The 25,877-nt window shown below is 50.5% G+C and overlaps 1 protein-coding gene across 1 annotated transcript in view; it reads left to right on the forward strand.

Annotated features, from left to right (window-relative positions):
* Positions 1-25,877, forward strand: part of LOC119171523 (atrial natriuretic peptide receptor 1) — a 770,478-nt gene that overhangs the window by 120,628 nt on the left and 623,973 nt on the right. Inside the window, exon 2 of the mRNA XM_075892139.1 lies at positions 9,971-10,082. Within this exon, the coding sequence (XP_075748254.1) occupies positions 9,971-10,082 (112 nt within the window). The remainder of the gene's footprint in view (positions 1-9,970; positions 10,083-25,877) is intronic.

Genomic DNA, 25,877 nt, shown 5'->3' on the forward strand with positions numbered 1-25,877 from the left:
CCAATATTGCCGAACCTGTGGCGCCCTAGGTCACCGACAAGACATCTGCCTCAGCCGAAAGCAAACTTCTGCTACAAATGCGGCCATGACAAGGACACAGAACCACATGCCTGCCAACCGATGTGCAAGATCTGCGGAGAAGACCATGAGACTGCTAGAAAGGAATGCACGAAGAAACTCCGCACCAACCCCCCTCCCTGTCAAGTAAGACGCCAGCAGCTCGATAATGCCCGCGCCCGTGAGAATCACTGCAGTACTTGCACCAATGATTTACCCGGGTCAGTTATCACATGAGAAATTTCACGGGCTCCCTCTTTTCTCCCAAAATTTGACCAAAATCGCTCTCGCTCTAAGAAAAAAAGGTCGCTCTGGATCCCGCACGCCATCACGGTCTCGCCCCGTTAGGGGAATCAGTTACGCCGCCGCGGTGACCGGTAGTGACGGGCCCAGTTCTCTAAATACTACAAGTGCCTCGACCATCTCGCCTGCTCAGACAGCGACCATCCGGGCTCTAGAAAATAAAGTCCAAGATCTACAACGGAGGGTACAACAACGCCCACCAGCCGAGTGTAGCACACTAGAACTTGACGACATCATACTAAAACAGATGGAAGCCAGAATAATCAAGCGGGTAGAAGAAAGGCGGCAAGCACATGAAGCGAAGATGCTCGACCTCGTCGAACGACGCCTTGAAGCTTTCGAGAAAGCCCTTACTGCGAAACTCCTCGCATCCATAGACATAACCATAGAGAAAGTGGTTACTAAAATTATAGAAAAGGTAGGCCCACTGACCCGTACTGTAAGCACGCTCGACGCCAAGCTTGATGGCTTCATGGCACAACAGCATAACTTCATAACATATGCATACAAAAATTTCGTTACCCATGGGCAGCTGGTGGAGCAATCAGGGACCAAGCGGAAAGAGCGGAAGGCTTTAGGGGATGAAACTGCAGTAGAAATTCGATCGACAGCACCAAACGACCGGCACCAGGCGGGAATCAACTGCCAGAATGGCAGCTCCCACACATAGACAGTCTGAGCCACTCCACACTCTACGAATTTGGCACAGATCTTACAGACCTCGTTCTGCAAACTTGCAAGAATATGTTAAAACAAATAATCCAGATATGATCGCGTTGCAGGAAACCCACACAGAAAAAAATCAAGCTCCCTGGCTACAGCACTCTCACATGCTCACCCCGCGCCGCAATTCTAGTCAAGAAGACTAACCACACAGGCTCATGAAATTGAAGACATTCGTATCGAACACACCATCGTGGAGATAATTCCCACTCGGAAGACTCAACAAAGCTAATACCTGGCCAACCTTTACAGCCCTCCGCGGGAGCAGTTACACCAATACGACCACTTCGTCCACGAGCTCTGTCAAATGGTTAACGGCAACCGACTCGTCATAGTTGGGGACTTGAATGGTCCACACGCGGCCTGGGGCTATCACAGCACCACCAAGAAGGGGGCGCGTGTTCACGACGCTGCACAGCAACACGGTGGAATGACTGTGTTGAATGACTGTGTTGACGCTGTGGAATGACTTGCTCCATCCAACCCGAGTTGGCAACAGCGTGTCGAGGGATACTAATCCTGATATCACGTTCACTAGAGACGTGCACAACGCAACGTGGACAAGGCTACCAGACACTCTAGGTAGTGACCATCACATAATTCAAATAGAGGCCGAACAGGCTCACCGCTCGCTCAAGACAGGAAAAGCTCGGCTCACGGACTGGACCGCCTACGGGAATGACCTTGATGATGACTCGAGTATCGAAGACATTGAAGCCTGGTTAAACAGTATTGTAAGTGTTGCTGACGGACATACCAAAACGATACATTTGAACGAGGACAATCTGGCAGTCGATAATCATCTCCTTCACCTATGGGAAGCTCGAATATCGCTTATTAAACGATGGCAACGACAAAAGCTCAACCGCAAGCTGAAGCGCCGCATTGCCGTACTCACTAGACAGGCACAGGAGTACGCCGAAAACCTTGCGAGCCAGAACTGGTGGTCCTTCTGCGACAAACTTCAAGGGACATTGAGCAAAAAGAAAATTTGGCGCATTCTTGGAGCCTTGATCGACGACACCCACACCAAAACTAATAAAAAAATACCATTCAGCGGCTCATACACAACTATGAGGGCACAGGGTATCAGTTACTCAAAGACCATGAAGCAAAACTGCGTGGCTCGGTTAACCAGCAAGGTACCTCAGTCAACAATCTGACACCCAGGGAGTACCTAGGGGCACCGAACGAAGCACTAGACCAACCTTTCACGCTGGCAGAGCTACACGCGGCCCTCGCTAAGCTTACGCGCAACACGAGCCCAGGAAAAGACGGAGTGACCAATAAGCACCTACGACAGCTACCGCCCCGGGCGTGGACGGCGCTCCTTCGGCACTATAACGATTGCTGGAGGAAGGGCGAGCTACCACAAGCCTGGAAGCACTCAGTGGTGACCATGGTACCCAAGCCAAACAAGCCAATCTCGATTGCGAATCTTCGTCCCATTTCCCTTACATCTTTCGCTGGGAAACTCTTTAAGCACATGGTAAACGAGCGGCTCACCACACATATCGAAGACAATGGTCACTAACCGAACACCATGTTCGGCTTCCGCCAAATTCTCAGCACACAAGACGTCCTCATGCAGATAAACGAAGATATTCTTCTCCGCTTGAGCAAGCACAGTAAGTCATCTGTTCTAGCTTTGGACCTAAAGGGCGCATTTGACAATGTGAGCCACGAAGCCATTCTGCGTAGCCTGGAAGATGTCGGCTGCGGTGCCAAGACATACGCCTATATGCTGGCTTTCCTCACCAACCGCACTGCCACTGTAGGGATCGCCAATATCACGAGCGACCTTTTTCACCTCCCTAACAAAGGCACGCTGCAGGGCTCAGTGGTATCACCTGTGCTTTTCAACTTGGCCCTCCTTAGGCTCCCACGTCTCTTGGACGCTGTCCCTGGGATACATCAGGCGTTATACGCCGATGATATCACTATGTGGACAAGAGGTTCAGGCACGGGTGAACAGGAGGACTGACTTCAAGAGGCGCTTAACATCACTGAAGGATATCTTAAGACCTGCGGCCTCCAATGTGCTCCAGAAAAGTCGGAACTGTTAGTACTTGCGGCACGCACCCGGGTTAGACCACCAAGCTACGACACTCTTGACCCACAAGTCTTTCTACAGGGAGTCCAAATACCACAAGTTGACACGCTTCGAGTCCTTGGACTACATATTGCCACGTTCCATTTCTCAAGTCCGAGGAGAAGAAGGTCCGTAAACTCATGCGAGGAGTAAAACAGGAACTCTTTGCCGGGCTGATCACAAACCCGCCAAAGACAGTCGCCGAATTCTTTTCAGAAGTATCTGCAATAGAGAAGACGCTCGAGATGCGCACGTGGCAATATAACCGTAGCTTCTCGTTTACCAGCTACGCCGGCATTCAAGCGCTTGGAACCACTGACTTGCGTGAGATGATCCGAGCGATCGTGGAAGAAGAGCTGCGAAAATTACTTCCTTCAGCGCAGCCTCACGTGGAATCCTTCGCGGACGTCGTACGCCAGGAGATCCAGCAATCGCTGGGCATTCCTCAGCCTCAAGAGCCTCAGCTGCAAGCCATGAGCTATGCTGCTGCATAGCTCATGGCTCACCTTCAACGCACCGAAGAAGCCCGACAACTCGCGCGTCTCCGTATCAAGAATCAACAGACGACCAGCAGCCGCAGTTACAATCTTCGACGACGCTCCGTGGAATAGCAGCCCGGTGAACGTGTTCGGGTATGGACGCCGACACGCCGACGTGGACTAAGTGAAAAGCTTCTGCGACGGTACTTCGGACCGTACCGGGTGGTTCGACGTCTCGGCCCACTTGATTACGAGGTTGTCCCCGACGGCATCACGAACTCTCAACGACGCCGATCGCGACATGAAGTCGTCCATGTCGAACGCCTCAAGCCGTTTCATGCGCGTTAACAAACTGAAACAGTGTTTTTTTTATTGTATTGTAATTTATTCATTCTAATTTCTTGCATTATTGCTGTACCTTCATCTTTAGTTAAAGCATCAGGACGATGCCTTTTTCAGAGGGGGGCAATGCCACGTTCCATTTCTCAAGTTTTGTTATCGCCCCAAAACACTACACAATTCTCAGCGCAAAACGCGCGTGCAGTTTTAGAGAAGCTTCCGGACTTTAGTCGATCATTTCGATAAGATCACGCCCACTCTGCGAACTGTACAGATTATTCTGGAACCTACACCACCGCCAGCGATAACGCTAGAACATTCGATGGCAAGAGTATAAATGCCGACGCACTTCGCCGCTTGTCTGTAGTTTATCGATGGCCGACGCTCCATTCGCCGCTATCAGTCCAAGACTGCTACTGTAATCGGACTTTCCGTTTACAGGGCACAGGTTCGCCCAAATAAACAGTTAAATTCCAACACAAAGTCTCCTGTCTTCGGCCACGTCACGACCCCGTGACAATATACATAAAGATGGGTCTGGCTCCGCTGCCCTACCCCGGCTTCAGTACGCTGTGACACAGCTCACCCACTTAATCCGAAGGGTGGCTAACCGCCGCAGTGGCTTCAAAGAGCACGACACCCTAAAAATGGTACAAGCTCTCCTTTACAGCCGCACAACGTACGGAACAACCTGCCTCAACTTGAAAACAGCGGAGAAACAAAAACTTAATCTGCTGATACGAAAGGCTACAAAGCTTGCCCTAGGACTGCCGCCAGCCGCCTCCACTGACCGACTGCTTCGCACGGGACTTCATAATACGTAGGAAGAACTCACCGAAGCACACCTCATCAACCAGGTCAAAAGACTCAAGCTGTCACTCACAGGGCAAGCCGTCCTTCGACGCACAGGATACCAGACCAAACTAGAACCCGACGAAGAACGCAAAGGCAAAATACCGGCACAGCTGCGAGAAAGCCTTGAAATTAATCAGATCCCTCAAAACATGCACCCTCAACATCACCGAAAAAGGCGACTCACTAGGGTTAACATGATCCGGAAAAAGCATGGCAATGACCCGCAGGCGCGATACGTGGACGCAGCCAAATATCTGGGACGTGATGCCTTCGTGATTACCATCGCAGATTACAAGGGCGTGGTACTGGCATCGGCGACTATCCTCGCCAAACGTGCGGAAACAGCTGAAGAGGCTGCTATAGCACTCGCCACCCAGACGAGTGAGAATACCATCGTGGTCTTTACCGACTCACAAACAGCGGCACGGAACTACCTGAAAGGCAGGACCTCCACGGTGGCGATTAGGCTACTAAAGCGCATGGACAATCCCCCTCCCTACACATGCATCGTGTGAATCGGGTCATGAAGGTCTCGAGGGAAATGAAGCGGCACACAACGCAGCCCGCGAATGCGTCAATCGGGCATTCCCATACGAGATCCGAGGCACCTCCCACTCAACGGAATCAGAGGCAAGAGAAGCCATACTACTAACGTACCATGAATTACTGCAACATTATCGGCTCGAACGCAGGTTATACCCTCTGCCATATCCAAAACTCACAAGAGACGAAAGGACTGACTATAGGCGTCTTGAAAGCAACACGTTCACCCACGGCGTACTATTGCACCATATGAGGCCAACGTTGCACAGCTACATCTGCCCTAACTGCAGTGTGGCAGACACTCTGGTGCACCTCCTACTGCAGTGCAAAGTAAGCGTCCAAAGACTACGAGCAGCAGCACCAGATGCGGACCAAGACCTCCTCAGTGAAACTTTGGAGGCTGCGATCTCCCAGCCAGACCTGGTCGAGCAGCGTCAGCTCGTCGCACCAGCTGAGCGGGCTGTCCAAGCCAGAGGGTTCCTGGATCAAGGGACCCTCCCACCTTCACTCACAAGCTTCTTTCAATAAATGTTTTCTCTCTCTCTCCCTATATTGAAAATCTACTTGCCAATAATAATTCTGCAGACCTCACGTACCATGGGAATCAATGTTATGTGAAGCATTCGTACGGAAAATGGCAGTGTTGTAATTTGTTTCTTCAGCGAAGCGTTAGATGGGGAAGTGGAGCTAAAGAGGCGTGCAAATTCACGCGTAGCCGTAAACATTAAACAGGTGTATTGTAAAATAACTTGTTGTTGGGCTAGTTGGTACAACATTTCTAAAAGTTAATTCGAGCGCGAACACACGACACGATCACTCACACACGCACACACCCAGGCATCAAACACACATAGCGCTCACTTCCAACTGATTTATTCATAGCTCAAAGGCTCGAATATATACAGGACACATGTGCGCACTAACACCATAAAAGGCCAACAACATACATTATCAATACTTACAGTTAATCAATGTCATTGTCTAAGAGCGATAAACTGGAATTCGCTAGGTGAGAACTGATAGCGAAGAGGCGCTTACACAGTGAACTTTATTTTTTAGGGGCGAAGCTCTTTATAGCGGCACCCATTCGTCCCCCATATCCGTTGTAGTGTGTAACAAGTCTAACATTTTGACCTTCAAGGTGGTGCTGGTGAAAGGTTTCTTCTGTGCGTTGTTGAACAATGAAAAATAGTGCTCAATGTACATGCCAATAGCTGCTAATGAGTAATGAGAGACAGGAACGGTCGGCTTTTAGTCAACGCGCACGCTGAAATCCCCATTAGCAGCCATTCGCATGTACATTGAGCACTACCTGACAAGAAAGGGTTGCTACGTTATACTCGCTGGGCGTAACCTCCTTGGTTTTAGAAAGGTTTTGCGAGCATTGGGCCGCAGTGCCATGAATACAGTGAACTGGTATATACCATGAACTCGAGGTGGTTAAAGGTGGGAAGCAGACCCGAAGCGCAAGCCGTAAGAAAGTGTGCGTGTGCCACCTCTCGTTTAGTCTTTGGAATGTCCGCTCGATGGTGGTGCTTCTATATGGGGAATATATGATGAAAAGATGCGAGATGGTGGTACTTGGAGTGTTGAATAGATGTACGAACGGACACACAGACAGATGCATGGATGGACGCATGAACGGACGCAGGGGCGGATGCATGGACGAACGCAGGGACGGACGCACGAACAGACGCAAGCAAGGACGGGCGGATGGACGCATGGACGGTCGCACAGATGGACGCATGGACGGACGGAAGCAAGAACGAATGGACGGACGAATGCTTTGCCCCACTCTTCGTCATTCACTCCATGGATATGCTGGCAATTTTTTAGCGGATGTAGATAGGCACTTGGACAATGCTTTTAAAGGCGGGGGGGGGGGGTATAAGGTATTTAGGTACGTTGATGATGTTTTAATTCCTTTAGATAAGCAGGGCGACCTTACATCCCCTGATATTATTTTGAACGTTTTTATAAGGCTAGGACAAGGGCTTTCCTTTGCTGTTGAATTGCCACAAGAAGCTTGTCTGCAGTTTTTAGACTTCAGCCTCACATGGAACAGTGAGCATTTTTGCTGGTCTTATCATACTCGCGTTGAGAAGGAGTTGTTGCCGTACGATTCTGCCCACTCAAGGATTGTGAAGAGGGGCGTTGCGTTTCTTTGCTTGAAATCAGCGCTAAAGAGGTCGTGCCCACACAGCATGAAACTTAGTTTCCTCAATCAGGTGAGCCGATTAGAGGCTGTTGGGTTCCCTCGATCGGTCATTACGACCGTTGCTGAATCACTTCTGGAGAAGTTCAAACGTGAAACACGGGAAGCGATGACTGCTACCCAGCCCTTAAGGATTAGGCCACAAGTTGTGCCACATATCCATCAGTTCTCGCATAAGCTCAATGAAGTCGCGCCCAGCACGGCGTACCGATAGTGTTTTCCGCACCCGAAAAAATAGGAAGACTGTGCCAAAGTGTGTGCGATAGGATGAAGCGCGGCTGCGAGAAGAAACATGAGAGGGCCTTTGTTAAGTGTTCCATGGGGATCGTCTACTCCATACCCTTATCCTGCAGAAAAGTGAACATTGGCCAAACTGAACGGTGTATTAATGGCCGATTTAGGGAACACGCCCAAAAATTAACAAAACGAGATGACAAGTATGCGCACCTGGTTGCGCATGTCATCTTGTGTGGTTGTGACGCACGATTTTCTGAAACTAAGATTCTAGGCAGAAGCGCAAGTAAAACTGCACGTGAAGTGTTAGAGGCCCTTTTCATTAAAAAAAAAAAAGTTCACTGTGTAAGCGCCTCTTCGCTATCGTTGTTACCTAGCAAATTCCAGTTTATCGCTCTTAGGCAATGACATTAATTAACTGTTGATTGATTGATATGTGGGGTTTAACGTCCCAAAACCACCATATGATTATGAGAGACGCCGTAGTGGAGGGCTCCGGAAATTTCGACCCCCTTGGGTTCTTTAACGTGCACCCCACATTGATTAACTGTTCGTATTAATAACGTATGCTGTTGGCCTTCTATGGTGTTAGTGCGCACATGTGTCCTGTATATATTCAAGCCTTCGAGCTATGAATAAATCAGTTGGAAGTGAGCGCTGTGTGCGTTTGATGCAGAGGTGTGTGCGTGTGTGAGTGATCGTGTCGTGTGTTCGCGCTCGAATTAACTTTTAGAAACTTTAAAGAGCCGCACGAATGTTATATATAACCAGTTGTTTACAGTTGCGTAAAGATTGCAGCAGCACCACGAATATTAGCAACAGCCCCGCCGCGGTGGTCTAGTGGCTAAGGTACTCGGATGCTGACCCGCAGGGCGCGGGTTTGAATCCCGGCTGCGGCGGCTGCATTTCCGATGGAGGCGGAAATGTTGTAGGCCCGTGTGCTCAAATTTGGGTGCACGTTAAAGAACCCCAGGTGGTCTAAATTTCCGGAGCCCTCCACTACGGCGTCTCTCATAATCATATAGTGGTTTTGGGACGTTAAACCCCACATATCAATCAATCAATCAATCAATATTAGCAACACCAGAAGCGGTAAGATGGTGCAAAGCGCTGATGCTCGCAAGTGTGGCAGCCCTCGAAACTGCTATGTAAATCAACTTCATTGAACGGCGCCCAACTACAACTTGCATTAACCCGACGTGATGACTGTGTCATAAGATTACACATGATTTGTTTACAAAATTGAATATTCAGCACTGCAACCCCAATTGAAATTTGTCGAACGTTAGGGTCTATTTGAAACGTACTTCCGAAACCTGGTGTGGCTTTGTGGTATAATACTTGATTGTCACGCAGAATGTTGGAGTTCGATTCCTCGTGGGACCCTGACATTTATCATGTGAATTCGTCTGGTCAACGCAGCCTCTGTCATCTTTTTTACGCTCATGTGTTAAAATTACATATGTTTGTTCTCGCCGTTCCTGGGTAGATATAAACTGTGAATCACCTGCGGCACATAATCGCCCGCGGGTATGTGCCACACATCAGGTGGAAATGATTTGACGACGTAGGCAACGGGATCGTGACATTATTCATGTCATGAAGAGCGAGTCATATTCGAGAAAGCATCTCGCCCTTTCATGTAAATTTTGTATTACCCTAAGCGAAGAGGGTGATGACGAGAGCACCCAGGTGTAGGCAGCTAGATAGACAGATACGTAGGTAGACAGACGTTCAAAGTCACAGTGCTGGGCGGAGAAATGCTTCGCATTTAACAGTTCCGGTGCTTCCTTTGACAACGTGGTAATAAGAAAATTTCTTTTGCAAGCACGAAGAAAACATTCTTGCTCTCAGCAGAAGGAGTATTCTTGTCTCTTAACCATGGCTCAACAGTAAACAAAATACAGCGGACGTGCAGGCCTGCTTATTCAGTTAACTATCCAATTATGTCACTACATTGCGCGCTTTTTCATTGAAGGTTCACTCTATTTATCAAAACAGAGCTAACAAGCTTACTGAATGCTTTTGAAGAAACGACTTGTTAAGCAGTTTTTTTGATATTCTTGGTTAAAACGTTCTTTATTGTTTTGGTGACTTACTGGTCTTCTCATTTCGTTTCATTTTTCACAGTCGTCGTCATATGCGCGTCCCCCGACACGGTGCGGGAAATAATGCTCACGGCAGACGACCTCGGCATGGACAACGGGGACTTCGTCTTTTTCTCCGTGGAATTATTCACCACGTAAGTAGTCACGTGTACGTTTCAGTATACGCGTAGGTATATTGCCACGGGCATGGAACGAGATCGATCCATTCCAATGGCTCAATTGGGCTCGTTCCATGCCCGTGGCAATATACACACTGAAGAACTTTTAGGGGCGAAGCTCCTTACAGCGGCACCCGTTCGTCCCTCGTAGCCATTGTAGTATGTAACAAGTATAACATTTTGACCTCCAAGGTGGTTCCGGTGAGAGATTTCTTCTGTGCGTTGTTGAACAATAAAAGATAGTGCTTAATGCACATGTTTATGGCTGCTGAGGGGGAATTAGAGACAGGAGCATTCGGCCTTTAGTTAACGCGCATGCTGCAATCTCCATTAGCAGCCATTGGCATGTACATTGAGCACTATCTGACAAGAAAGGGTTGCTACGTTATACTCGCTGGGTGTAACCTCCTTAGTTTTAGAAAGGTTTAGCGAGTGTTGAGCCGCAGTGCCATGAATACAGTGAACTGGTATATACCATGAACTCGAGGTGGTTAAAGGTGGAAAGTAGACCCGAAGCGCAAGCCGTAAGAAAGTTTGCGTGTGCCAGCTGTCGCTTAGTCTTTGAAATGTCTGCTGGATGGCGGTGCTTCTATATAGGGAATATATGATGAAAAGATGTGAGATGGTGGTACTTGGAGTGTTGAATAGTTGACGAACGGACACACAGACAGATGCATGGATGGACGCAGGGGCGGATGCATGGACAAACGCAGGGACGGACGCAGAGACGGACGCACGAACAGGCGCACGCACGGACGGGCGGATGGACGCACGGACGGTCACACACACGGACGCATGAACGGACGGAAGCAAGAACGAATGGACGGACGAATGCTTCGCCCCACTCTCCATCATTCACTCCGTGGATATGCTGCCAATTTTTTCCCAATTGCCCAAACGTACTTGGGAAGAGATGCAACACAACTTAGCAGTTGTTTTAATTTTATTGCCAACAGTATTGACCAATGGAACGTTCTTTGTCAGGTTTTGTGAACAAGTGCATATGGTCGCAGTTCGCAAATCGCGAAACCTGACGAGGACTGGTCCAAACGAACCATTGGAAATAAAATAAAGAAAACTGCTGAGTTGTCTCATATATATATATATATATATATATATATATATATATATATATATATATATATATATATATATATATATATATATATATATATATATATATATATATATATATTGTAACGCGGACTGAAAGAGCGAGGAAGAAGAAGAGATCGGACGCTCTCGAGCGATGGTGATTCGGCAGTAATGGTAGAGCGCTGACATTTGTCAGTGTAAATAAACCCATCACATCCGTAACAGCTCTGGTGGAGGTGCTGGGTAACGTGCCACCCTGGACCCCGCAGCAGAAGTTCTTCGAAGAAGCAGATGCTTAGCTGGCCTACCCCCGGACAACATCAGCATGAACGACGACACAGCAATTCCACTGACGTACTACGCTGCTGCATCCACCAGTGCCACCGACATGGCACAAGGTGGCCGTCGACCTCGACAACCAGACTACTGTGCACCTGAGCCACGAATTTTCTCAGGTAAAACTGACGAAGACGTGGACGCTTGGTTAAAACACTTCGACAGAGTGAGCCGCTACTATGAATGGGGCGCATCGGCGAAGCTCGTGAACGTAGTATTCTTCCTTGCCGGGACAGCATTGCTTTGGTTTGAGAACCATGAACATGTCCTCCCCACTTGGGATATATTTGTTAAGGAACTGAAGGCCTGCTCTGGGGACACGAGTTCCATGAAAAAGAAAGATGAGCAAACGCTGTCACGTAGGGCTCAGTTGCCCGGCGAGACGTGCACAACCTACATTGAAGAAGTATTGAAGCTTTACGGGATTGTCAACGCAAACATGTCTGACGAAGACAAAGTCGTTCATTTGTTAAAAGGCATCGCCGAGGACGTGTACAATTTTTCGATAACAAAAGAAAACTTGAACACTCCTTCGATTTTCAGGCAGCAGTGTCGCGCATTCGAGGCGTTGAAGACCCGGAGAATTCTACCCAAGTTCGGGCGCTTGGACAATGTTCCCACTGTCGCAAGTATGGACGTCGCCACCTGCGAAGACATTCCGTTCCTCGTACGTCGGGTAGTTCGAGAAGAGCTCGCACGACTTCAAGCAGGTGACGTTCACTACCAATGCTCGTTCGCCGCGTGCCCCGAGCCACCTCCCTACTGGATGCGAGAGCGCCACGTCGAAGACCGACCACGCACAGAAACTGCAGATTTTACCCCGCGGCTTCCGTTTTCCCCGATGGGTCGTGGCCACCACCGGATGTCATCATCTCGACGTGCCGCTGCGGACCTCCGACCGTCGTCAACCAGGCCGCTACCAGAAGATTACTACGCGTCATCACAAAATGTTCCTGCGGAGCACGACCCGTCTCCGCGTACTTCTGCCACCTCTGCTCCTGCTAATGTAAGCCGACAAGTCCCCGTTTGCTACACATGTGGTCTCCCAAGGCATATTTCGCGCTTCTGTCCCAGACGGCCGCCTGCACCGCCACGGTTTTCAACGTATCCGGCTCGTATGTACGAAACGCCTGTGCCGCCACGTTTTAGGGGCGAAGCTCCTTATGGCGTGGCTTATGCGTCCCTCGCAGTACGTAACCACCAGCGGCACATACCCGAAATAGCGGTCCTTACGATTTTGACCTCCAAGGTGGTTCCGGTGAGAGATTTCTTCTGTGCGTTGTTGAACAATAAAAGATAGTGCTTAATGCACATGTTTATGGCTGCTGAGGGGGAATTAGAGACAGGAGCATTCGGCCTTTAGGTAACGCGCACGCTCCGATCCCCATTAGCAGCTATTGGCATGTACATTGAGCACGATCTGACAAGAAAGGGTTGCTACGTTATACTCGCTGGGTGTAACCTCCTTGGTTTTAGAAAGGTTTAGCGAGCGTTCGGCCGCATAGCCATGAATACAGTGAACTAGTATATACCATGAACTCGACGTGGTTAAAGGTGGGAAGTAAACCCGAAGCGCAAGCCGTAAGAAAGTGTGCATGTGTCACCTCCCGTTTAGTCCTTGAAATGTCCGCTGGATGGCGGTGCTTATATATGGAGAATATATGATGAAAAGGTGCGAGATGGTGGTACTTGGAGTGCTGAATAGATGGACGAACGGACACACAGACAGATGCATGGATGGACGCAGGGGCGCATGCATGGACGAACGTAGGGACGGACGCACGAACAGACGCACGCACGGACGGGTGGATGGACGCATGGACGGTTACACAGACGTACGCAGGAACGGACGGAAGCAAGAACGAATGGACGGACGAATGCTTCGCCCCACTCCCCATCATTCACTCCGTGGATATGCTGCCATTTTTTTTTCGACGCTCCCGCCTCGTATGCACGAAACCTGGACCTCTCACCCGGCCGACCACCGTGCCCGACAGCAATGGCCTAACGAATTTCGCAGCGAGTCCCCCGCCTCCGAGCGAAGCCTGACGCCGCCTCCGACATGGTCCCGCCGGTCGCCGTCTCCGCGTCGTCGGTCACCTTCCTCGCATCAGCTGGGAAACTAACTGGTGCGACCGATGGAGGTGCGGTCGTGGGACGGTCAGTTTCGCCAATTCCTCCTCCTGCTGTGATGTTCATGAACAAAGTGCGTGTGTGTATAGACGGTGTAGATACTCTTGCTCTTGTAGACACTGGTGCTGCTGTTTCGGTTATGAACCTTCGTTTCAAACATCGTTTCTTAGGTCACAAATTATGTTCGCGTGGAATCGTGAAGAAACTTTTCGTGGAGTTGGAGGCGAATCGTTATGCCCTGTTGGTATTTGTTCAGTTGTACTCGCGATTGGTGGACAAAATTTCCGAGTTGAATTCCCTGTACTGGCTCGCGCAACTCATGACATCATTTTAGGGATAGACCTCCTTCATGAATGTGGCGCTACGCTTGATTGTGGAACTGGAGAGATTCTTCTACAAAGTACGTTGCCCGCTGCAATAGTTGACGATTTTCCGACTCTGCCCATCGATGCTCTTTCGTTGTCTGAAGATGTGACGATCCCTGGTCGGACAGCAGTGTTTGTACCCGTATGCTCTTCTCATGTCCGCTCAGGACCCTGCACTGGACTTTTTTTATTTTATTTATTACATACTGTAGCCCTATAAGGACCAAGCAGGAGGGCAGATGGGAAAGTTACATGTATCGTATGGTAGCGGTGAATACATATCAATTACCATGCTTTGGTCATACACACGAACAGTATAGATATATAAACAAATACACACATACATACATTTATACAAACATTTTCAGGTAAAAAAAAACGTTGCACAGTGCGAAACTCATTCTAAACTAGAAAGTTGCAACGATCACACTGTCTCTAGGTCAAGCAAAACAAAACCATTATACAGTAGAGATCGTACATTCAGGGGCTTGTGGAGCCTGATCATGCAAACGCCATCAAGAAGAATGTGCTGGTCCCACGGTCTGTCCTTACAGCCATCGACGGACATGCTTGCTTGTGGGCGCTCAACGCAGCCTCAGAGCCTGTTGTTCTACCAGCTGGATTCAAACTGGAAACGTTCGAGGAGCAGGCCACAATTGACGTCAGAATGGTCTCAGAGTCTCCATCTTTTAGGTCAGACTGCACCCAACTACTCAGCCGAGATTAAACGTATGATCAATAAGTCGTTGCCTTCTTCCGAGCAGAATGTCCTTGAGGAGGTACTTACACGCTACGTGGGAGTCTTTGATCTCGCTCGAAACAAGCGTTGTTCCATGTTGCCCGAATCCCGTATGCACCGCCGCATCAACACGGGAGATGCTACACTGATACGCCAGAAACCCTATCGCGTATCCCCGTCAGAGAGGCAAGTGATCGCCGATCAGGTCAACGACATGCTGCAGAAAAGCGTTATTCGAAAGTCAAGCAGTCCCTGTGCAGCTCCGGTTATATTGATAAAAAAGAAAGACAACTCTTGGAGATTTTGTGTAGACTACCGCCGTCTCAACGCCGCGGCAAAGAAAGACGTGTATCTGCTACCACGCATCGACGATGCTGTTGATTGTCTGCACTCGGCCGCATACTTTTCGTCCGTCGACCTAAGGTCTGGATACTGGCAAATACCAATGCATCCGTCTGACAAAGAGAAGACTGCTTTTGTCACGCCCGATGGGTTATTTGAATTCAACGTTATGCCGTTTGGCTTATGCAATGCCCCAGCTACCTTCGAGCGATTCATGGACTCCATCATTCGCGGTCTCAAATGGGAGATATGTATGTGTTATCTCGATGATGTAATTATTTTTGGCAAGACAATCCACGAGCACAACCATCGGCTTAGCGTTGTTCTAGATTGCATCAAACAAGCTGGTCTCGTTTTGAACGCGAAGAAGTGTCATTTTGGTGAGCGTCAAGCCCTTGTGCTTGGATATCTAGTCGACAGGGACGGTATACGGCCAGACCCGCACAAAATCAGTGCTGTCCGAGACTTCAAGCAACCGACGTCTGTGAAGGATCTCCGTAGCTTCGTGGGCCTGTGTTCCTATTTTCGTCGGTTTATCAAAGACTTTGCCCAGCTTGCTCATACCCTGACAGAGTTGCTCCGCAAAAACGCCCCATTCCGATGGACCGTTGAGTGTGAGGCTGCTTTCGAGCAGCTGAAGTATTTGCTTACTTCCGGGACCCTCTTGCGCCATTTCGACCCGGAGGCACTCACAGAACTGCATAGAGATGCTAGTGGTATCGGTGTTGTTTCCGTGCTAATTCAGTATCACGACAACCGTCAGCACGTCGTGGCGTATGCAAGTCGTACTTTGACTAAGGCGAAGAGGAATTATACGGTCACCGAACTGGAATGTCTTGCAGTTGTTTTCGCCGTCCAAAAGTTCAGACCTTATTTGTACGGCCGGCAGTTCAAGATCGTCACATATCATCATTCGCTTTGTTGGCTTGTCGGACTACGTGACCCAGCTGGTTGGTTGGCTCGCTGGGCCTTACGGCTTCAAGAATATAATTATTCCGTGACCTACAAGAGCGGTCGATGTCATGCAGATGCCGACTGCTTATCTCGTCTTCCATCTCCGATTGTGGATGCTGATGAGGATGATTTCGACAACTACCTGGCCGCAATCTCATCCAACTTCCCAAATTTGGACGTCTGCCGTCGCGAGCAACAGCGTGACCCTTCACTGAAACCAATGATTGATGTGGCTCGTAGCTCTAAACGCGCCACGCCATTCGTGATTCATGACGCCCTACTATATCGCAAGAATTACTCCAGCCATCGGTCCACACTACTCCTCGTCGTGCTAGAATGCCTGCGTCTTGCGGTATTCCAAGCCATGCACGATTACATCACGTCTGGGCACCTTGGATTTGTCCGAACGATTCACCGTATCCGACAACGTTTTTACTGGCCTCGACTCTGGAAGACCACCAAGCACTCCGTCGCAAGTTTTGATGTCTGCCAACGCCACAAACAACCTACCACACCATTGGCCGGCCCACTGCAGCCGGTTAAGCCACCGACATCACCATTCGAAAAAGTCGGCATAGATTTACTGGGCCCTTTCCCCAAGTCTACCACCGGCCGCCGCTGGATTATTGTGTGCGTAGATTACCTGACGCGGTATACTGAAACAATGGCGGTTGCTTCAGCCACATCATCTGATGTGTCATGGTTTCTTCTACACACGATCATACTTCGTCACGGGGCCCCTCGTGTGGTGATAAGTGATCTCGGCCGACAGTTTACCGCTGACGTTGTCGAAGAGTTGCTACGGCTTTGTGGGTGTCAGTATCGCCATTCCACGCCATACCACCCTCAGACCAACGGCCTCACTGAGCGCACCAATCGTACCATCATCAACATGCTTTCAATGTGCGTCGCAGCGGATCACAAGAACAGGGATGCCGTATTACCTTTTGTTACATACGCCTTTAATACCGCGAAACAAGAAGTCACGGGTTATACGCCTTTCTTTCTTCTCTATGCTCGTCATCCCCAAAGTTTCATTGACACCATGCTTCCATTTTCGATGAACGAAAACGCCAGTGTCGCGCAGACTTTGTGTCGCGCCGAAGAAGCTCGTCGACTTGGCTCCGAACTCTTACCGCCCACGCACGCGCGAAAGACCGTTACGACGCAAAACACCCGCCCGTGACTTTCGCTACAGGTGATTTGGTCTGGCTGTGGACGCCTGTTCAAAAGAAGGGACTTTGCCAGAAGTTTCTTTCTAAGTACTTAGGACCATTCGTCATTACTCAGTGCTTAAGTGACATCACTTACGCTGTTGCGAAAGTGACAGCTCAGAACCGGCGTTCGTGCAAGACGCAAATTGTGCACAATGCCCGATTGAAGCCCTACAACAACCGATCGCTTCTACTCGCTCGGTGAGCTTCGTCTGGCCCGGAGGGAAATGTAACGCGGACTGAAAGAGCGAGGAAGAAGAAGAGATCGGACGCTCTCGAGCGATGTTGATTCGGCAGTGACGGTAGAGCGCTGACATTTTTCAGTGTAAATAAACCCATCACATCCGTAACAATGTATATATATATATATATATATATATATATATATATATATATATATATATATATATATATATATGTTCTAGAGAAGCCGCCGAACACTGAAATGGGTCGAACTTTCAAGTGCTTTCTAGTGGGTCTGCCCAAAAAGAACGCCGCTCGCGCGGAGAGTCCGTGCTTGGCTGTTACTGTCACCATTGTGTAGACTCGTTGTGTGCCGGCTAATAAAGGCCATAACGAATTGATGGAGAGTGCTACGATCCCCTTCGATGCCCTTGGAACTACGCTCACGTACCCTGCAATCTACCATGTCCCACGACGCCTCTCAACAAACGCCTCCTCCCATACCACCCCCTTGTCCCGGTGTCCCCAGGATCCGCGATCCACCCATCTTCACGGGCACCGATGGCACTGACGTGGAGGACTGGCTCGCCATTTACGAGCGCGTGAGCGTCCCCAACAAATGGGACGAGGACGGCAAGTTGACAAACTTGGTGTTCTACCTTGCGGGCGTTGCAAGCTTGTGGTACACCAACCGCGCGGCCGAGTTCGCATCCTGGTCCGATTTCAAGACTGCTATAACCAACGTTTTTGGCCGCCCTGCCGTTCGCAAGCTGCAAGCCGAGCAGCGCTTACGCGAAGGCGCTCAGCAGGCCGGTGAATCATTCACCAGTTACATTGAAGATGTCCTGGACCTGTGCAAGAAATCCAACGACAGCATGTCCGAATCAGACAAGATCCGGAACGTCATGAAGGGCATTGACGATGATGCCTTCAAGATGCTGCTAGCCAAAAACCCAGGCACAGTAGCTGAGGTCATCACGCTGTGCCAGAGCTACGAGGAGCTCCGCCGGCAGCGTTCGATGACCCGTCGCTCTACACCACGAGAAGCACGGCTTGCTGGCTTAGAGCCGAGATGTGATCAGGTGGCGCTGCTGGCAGACCTAAAGTCCTTCATCCGTGAGAAAATCGCGCGCCAGTTCTCTCTCCTTCCCTTTGTCCAACCACCGGCTGTTCAACAATCGGCAACTACTATTCTTCCACCCATCCGCCGAGCGATTGAGCAGGAAATAGCGGAGGTCATGCCTGCGTACCACCCACAACCACTTGCAGCCCCTGCGCCCCCAAGTTACGCCCAAGTGGTCGCAAGGCCACCTCCAGTCGTTGAAGCGCCTGCACCACTGACTTAGGCCGAAGCTGCCGCACGACCTCCGTTCTTTGCAGCGGGTATGCCGGCTGCGTATGTTGGCGCAACCCCTCAGCCTCATTTTCAGCCCACCATGCAGCCTTTCCAGCCACCGTTCCGGGCGAGACCCACCCCGGCAAACCGATGGCGCACACCCGACAACGGGCCCATCTGCTTTGCTTGCGGTTACGCCGGTCACGTAGCCCGTTATTGCTCTCGACTACAGCCGGCTCCCATTTCTTCTCCTGTTGCTGGCCACCTTAGCCGTTCGTATAACGACGAACGGCCGTCTGTGCCACTGTCGTCTCGCCCAGGTCCGTCTGCTCGAAGGTCGCCGTCTCCACGACGTCGGTCTCTGTCCCCCATGTGGCCAAGTTCTTCTGCTCATGAGCGGGAAAACTAGTCGTCGCAGTCCCAGAGGCAAGGACTGCGACGCTATCGCATTGTGAAAGCCCTCATAGCCGCCCATTCAATGTCATTGACGTGCTTGTGGACGGTGTTCATGCATCTGCTCTTATTGACACTGGAGCTGCGGTATCAGTTATGAGCGAAAACCTTTGCCGCTTGCTTCGAAAAGGGACGACGCCGATTTCTGGACTGTCCCTTCGTACCGCTAGCTCACATCGTATTATTCCTACAACAGGCTGCACAGCTCGCGTTGTCGTTTAGGACGTTCTGTATGTCGCCCAATTCATCATCATTCCTGCATGCTCTCATGACGTCATCCTGGGATGGAATTTTCTCTCCCGCAACGACGCCGTCATTCATTGTGCCGCCGCCGAAATTGAACTCTCGCCCTTCTCGCATTTGACGCCAGAAGACGGTCCCTCGACACTGAGCAAGATTCTTGTGAAAAACGATACTATAGTGCCTCCAAGCACGACGATGGCTATATCGGTCTACTGCACCGGTCTCTCCGACAAAATTGCACTCGTTTCGCCATCCTACCATGCTTCCAGAAGGAGAGGGTTGCTAGTACCTTTCGCGACCGTGCAAATCACCCAGGGCAACGCCGCTATTTTCGTGACCAACCCATCCCCGTACACTGTTACCTTGGTTCGAGGGGAATGTCTCGGCAGAGTGGAACCAGTCGACGACGCACAAGTCCTGGACGCACCCGAAGACTCGCGTTGTCCCGATTCGCGTACCATCAGTGCTGTTTGTACTTCTGACCCATCATCTCCTGATGTATTTGGCCCATACATTGATGACGACCTAACGTCAGTACAGTGTTCCCAGCTTCTAGACCTGTTGCAAGAATACCGTTCTTCTTTCGATGTCGGGCGAAGTTATCTCGGTCGCGCGTCCACTGTTACGCATCGTATCGACACTGGTGCCCATCCACCATTACGGCAACGTCCGTACCGCGTGTCGCCTGCTGAACGCCGTGAAATTAACGAGCAGGTTGACGATATGCTCCGACGCGACGTCATTCGGCCCTCGGACAGTCCATGGGCGTCTCCTGTTGTTCTTGTTGCGAAGAAACATGGTTCTGTGCGGTTCTGTGTGGATTACACACGGCTCAATAAGATCACTCGCAAGAATGTCTACCCACTGCCGCGCATCGACGACGCAATTGACAGCCTTCGCGGAGGCAAATTTTTTCTTCTCTCGATCTGCGCTCGGGGTACTGGCAAGTACCCCTGGCTGATGACGCTCGACCGAAGACTTCCTTCATCACACCCGACGGCTTGTACGAATTCAACGTCATGCCGTTTGGTCTGTGTAATGCACCTGCGACATTTCAGCGCATGATGGACACCGTTCTGCGCAACTTGAAACGGCACACGTGCTTGTGTTACCTCGATGACGTTGCTGTCTTCGCTCCAGACTCCTCCACCAATCTCCAACGTCTAAAAGAAGTTTTCGCACGTGTGAGCAATGCCGGCTTGCAACTAAATCTGAAGAAGTGCCGCTTTGCAGCACGCCAACTCACCATCCTAGGGTACATCGTGTCCAAGGATGACATTCTTCCTGACCCAGCCAAGCTTCGGGCCGTGGCCGAATTCCCAAAACCTGCGTCCGTCAAAGAACTGCGTGGTTTCGTGGGCCTGTGCTCATACTTCCGACGCTTCATACGAAACTTCGCCACGATTATATCACCGCTGACGAAGCTCCTTGGTAGTAACGGGCCCCTCAATTCGTGGTCGTCAGAGTGCGACAACGCGTTCTTGAAGCTCCGCCATTTGTTGACGTCTCCTCCCATTCTCCGCCACTACGACCCTACGGCCCCAACAGAGGTGCACACGGACGCCAGTGGTGTAGGCCTCGGCGCTGTCCTGGCGCAGCGCAAACCAGGATTCCCTGATTATGTTGTGGCATATGCAAGCCGTACGCTCACGAGAGCCGAGACAAACTGCACCATCACGGAAAAAAAGTGCCTGGCGATCGTCTGGGCTCTTACAATATTTCGACCTTATTTGTATGGTCGCCCACTCGATGTCGTCACCGACCATCATGCAATATGCTGGCTGTCATCATTGAACGATCCCTCAGGCCGCCTCGCCCGTTGGGCTCTTCGCTTACAAGACTACGACATCCGCGTGCTCTACCGCAACGGACGCCAGCATGCTGACGCCGACGCCCTCTCGCGCTCCCTTCTGCCCGAAGCTGGCGTGCTCTGCTCAGTATCCTCGGTTGCTGTTTCTGCCATTGATGTTGACATCATCGCTACCGAACAGCGAAATGATAATTGGATCGCCAAACTGATCGACTTGCTCTCTGATCCGTCCGCAACGCCACCCACGCGTGCCTTGCGTCGTCGAGCTCACCATTTCGCCATTTGTGACGGCCTCCTACACCGGCGCAATTACGACGCTGATGGCCGGCAGTGGCTACTCGTGATACCCCGCAGTCTGTGGTCGGAGATATGTGAATCCTTCCATTCTGATCCACAGTGCGCACACTCTGGGGTATTCAAAACCTACCATCGCATTAGACAACGCTACTTCTGGCGCGGGATGTACCGCTACGTCCAGCAGTTCGTTCGCTCCTGTCTCGCTTGCCAACGCCGCAAACCGTTCGCACGCATGTCACCAGCCGGTCTGCAACCGTTACCTTGCCCTGACCGTCCGTTTGGGCGCATAGGTATCGATTTGTATGGACCACTCCCTCTGACGTCCACTGGCAACCGCTGGGCCATCGTCGCCGTAGATCATTTAACGCGATACGCCGAAACCGCCGCTCTCCCCGCGGCTACTGCGCGTGATGTTGCGTCCTTCCTACTACATCGATTCATACTGCGCCATGGTCCACCCCAGGAGCTTCTCAGCGATCGAGGCCGTGTCTTCTTGTCAGAAGTCGTTGACGCCATTCTCACTGAGTGCCATTCTGTCCATCGCAAAACTACTGCTTACCACCCGCAGACGAATGGCCTGGCCGAACGCTTTAACTGCACCCTCGGCGACATGCTGTCGATGTACGTCGCCGCCAACCACACGAATTGGGATACCATACTGCCCTTCATCACCTACGCCTACAACACCGCCCCTCAGAGCACGACTGGTTTTTCACAATTCTTTTTGCTGTACGGAAGGCACCCGTCACACACAATCGACACAATACTCCCGTACACGCCGGATCCATCTGAGAGTACACCTATTTCCGAGACCGCCAGGCTTGCTGAAGAGTGTCGCGAGCTTGCGAAGACTTTTAAGACGCATGAGCAAGAGCGGCAGAAGAGCATTCGTGATGGCTCCGCCACTTCTGAGCCCACGTTCCTTCCTGGATCCCTTGTATGGCTCTCAATCCCGACCTATGTAGCTGGCCTTTCTTCCAAACTACTCCCGAAATATGAAGGTCCCTACCATGTGATTGAGCGCACATCTCCGGTCAACTATCTTATCGAGCAAATTGAACAATCTTCGGACATGCGCCGCCGCGGGCGTGACATAGTCAACGTGGAGCGCCTGAAGGCTTACTATGACTCGCTCGTAGTGACAAGCTGTTAGGTCGCCAGGCGGCTCCCTCTTCGACCCCGGGATAATTGTAGAGAAGCCGCCGAACACTGAAATGGGTCGAACTCTCAAGTGCTTTCTAGTGGGTCTGCCCAAAAAGAACGCCGCTCGCGCGGAGAGTCCGTGCTTGTCTGTTACTGTCGCCATTGTAGACTCGCTGTGTGCCGGCTAATAAACGCCATAACAATATATATATATATATATATATATATATATATATATATATATATATATATATATATATATATATATTATGAAGTCTTGGTAGTCTTGGCTGCGACAGCGTTTATTTGAGGAAAGACCTCGCAAAACGAACGGGCAGAGCCAGCACACAGACAATGAAGATGACCCAGAGTGGCAATGAGGGCAAAAAGACAAGCGAATGATGGTGATTGTGATTATGCAGGGATGGGGACGATGTAAGTGACCAATTCCCACACTAATTCTCCCCACTTGGAAGCGGACACCCTGGCCGCCGTAAGTCAAAGTGACGGGGAACGTCGTGTGAAAGGTTTCATGCGACAAACGTGGACAATCTCTGTGCTGCGGTAGCGGCGGTCTGTTGGGGCGACCAGTGGTGTCACACGATAATTAGCCGGCGAAGTCTACTCTAAAACAATGTATGGCCCGATGAAGCGTGGTTGGAATTTGTCACAGAGACCAGGAGTGCGAATAGGTGTCAAAAGCAGCACCTCGTCACCAGGTTGGAAAGACACAACGCGGTGGTATTCGTCATAGATGATCTTCCGCTCGTGCTGTCTCGCTTCAGTATTGATGCGAGCCTGGTGGCGAGACTGGGCCAGGCGGGTAATGTATTCTTCGCTAGAAGACTGACATGAATTCCCATGGCTGCTAAATTAGGAGACGTCGTGAAAGGTAGTCTGGGTGCGTCCGTACACGAGGTAAAACGGTGAGTAGCAAGTTGTTCGCTGAACGGTGGTGTTGTAAGCGAATGTCAGGAATGGTAAAAGAGTATGCCATTTTTGTGGTTGGGTTGCACGTAAACGGCTATCATGTCTGCAAGAGTTCGGTGAAATCTTTCTGTGAGACCATTTGTCTGAGGGTGGTAGCTTGAAGCTGTCTTGTGAGTAGTTCCAGAAGCGCGCAGTACTTCATTTACAACTTGTGACAGGAACACTTTGCCGCGGTCACTAAGCAGTACACGAGGAGCCCCATGACGCAGTATTATTGCGTGAAGAATAAAGTCTGCAACTTCCACAGCTGAGCCTGTAATAACAGAGGAAGTCTCAGCGTAGCGTGTCAGGTGGTCCACGGCAGTCACTATCCATCGTTTGCCAGCAGATGTGACGGGGAGAGGCCCGTAAAGGTCAACACCTACAACCTCGAACGGCGTTGAAGGGCACGGAAGTGGCTGTAGAGGTCCAGCAGGTGCCGACGTGGGGAGTTTACGACGCTGGCATGGGTAGCAGGAAGCGACGTACCGAGCTACACTAGATGAAAGGCCAGGCCAGTAATAACGACATCGAATGCGGTCAAGAGTTTTTTTAAAACCAAGATGACCAGCAGTCAAGTCGTCGTGGAAGGCTTCGAGCACCTGAAGTCGAAGAGAGCGTGGCAGTACAGAAACCCAGCGCTGACCGTCAGGGTGGTAGATGTGGCGGTAGAGAACGCCATTGTCCAGCTTAAAGTGCAGGAGTTGACGACGGAGTCGCGCGTTTGGTGGATGAGAAACTCCCAAAAGGTGGTCCATCATGCGTCTGCAGTATGAATCGGACCGCTGGCGGGAGATAAATGTTGACTCGTGGTCCGAAAAGGGTTGCGTTATTGATGCGAGTGCATGAACTTTGGTAGATGTGGCGGTTGAGTTCTCACCAACGCTCATATGGGTAGTTGGAAGCGGGCAACGAGATAAAGCATCGGCGTCTTGATGTTTTCTGCCTGACTTGTAAGTTATGTCAAAGTCGTACTCTTGCAAGCGTAGTATCCACCAACCCAAGCGTCCGGACAAGTTCTTCAATGTAGAAAGCCAGCATAAGGCATGGTGGTCCGTAACGATTGTGAAGTGACGGCCGTGGAGATAGGGACGGAACTTCTGGACCGACTAAACTACAGCCAAACAGTCTTGCTCAGTTATGGTGTAGTTCTTTTCAGCAGCGGTGAGTACGCGACTGGCATATGCAACAACTTTCACTAGGGAAGATTTGTCGCGTTGTAGAAGAACGGCTCCTATACCAAGGCCGCTAGCGTCGGTATGGAGGATAGTTGGTGCGGCTTCGTCAAAGTAGCAGAGCAGAGGTTCAGACGTGAGTGCCCGCTTCAACAGGTTGAATGCCGTTTGACATTCTTGAGACCACAGAAAGGGGACGTTGGAAGCAAGTAGTTGGTGTAATGGAGCAGCAATAGAAGCGAAGTTCTGGATAAAGTGGCGAAAATAGGAGGCGAGGCCAAGGAAACTGCGAAGCTCCTTTGGTTTTTCGGGGCGCGGAAAGTGAAAGGCTGCAGAAATCTTGTCAGGGTCGGGCCGGATGCCATCTTTGCTAACGACGTGTCCTAAGATCTTGATAGATTTGCTAGCGAAAGAGCATTTCTTCGTGTTTATTTGAAGCCCGGCGCCGGCAAGGCACGTCAAAACTTGATCCAATCGTTCTAGGTGCTCAGGAAACGTTGACGAAAAGATAATAATGTCGTCCAGGTAGCAAAGGCAACTTTTCCATTTCAGGCCGCGCAGCACGGTATCTATCATGCGCTCAAAAGTCGCGGGTGCGTTGCAGAGCCCGAAAGGCATCACGTTGAATTCATATAGCCCGTCGGGGGTTGCGAATGCCGTTTTCTCCTTATCGTCTTCATGCATGGGCATCAGCCAGTACCCAGAACGCAAGTCGATGCTTGAAAAGAATTCCGCGCCTTGTAGGGAATCAAGGGCGTCGTCAATGCGTGGCATAGGGTACACGTCCTTGCGTGTGATCTTATTGAGCGCCCGGTAGTCCACGCAAAATCGCACAGAGCCATCCTCTTTATGAACCAAAACAATAGGAGACGACCAAGGGCTAGATGAGGGACGGATGACTTCTTGTTTAAGCATGTCCGCAACGTTTTCTTCTATAATTTTTCTTTCAGTTAGAGACACGTGGTAGGGTCGGCGGTGTACAAT

This window comes from Rhipicephalus microplus, chromosome 4 (genome assembly GCF_043290135.1).
Source record: "Rhipicephalus microplus isolate Deutch F79 chromosome 4, USDA_Rmic, whole genome shotgun sequence".
In the NCBI taxonomy this organism is placed as follows: Eukaryota; Metazoa; Arthropoda; class Arachnida; order Ixodida; family Ixodidae; genus Rhipicephalus; species Rhipicephalus microplus.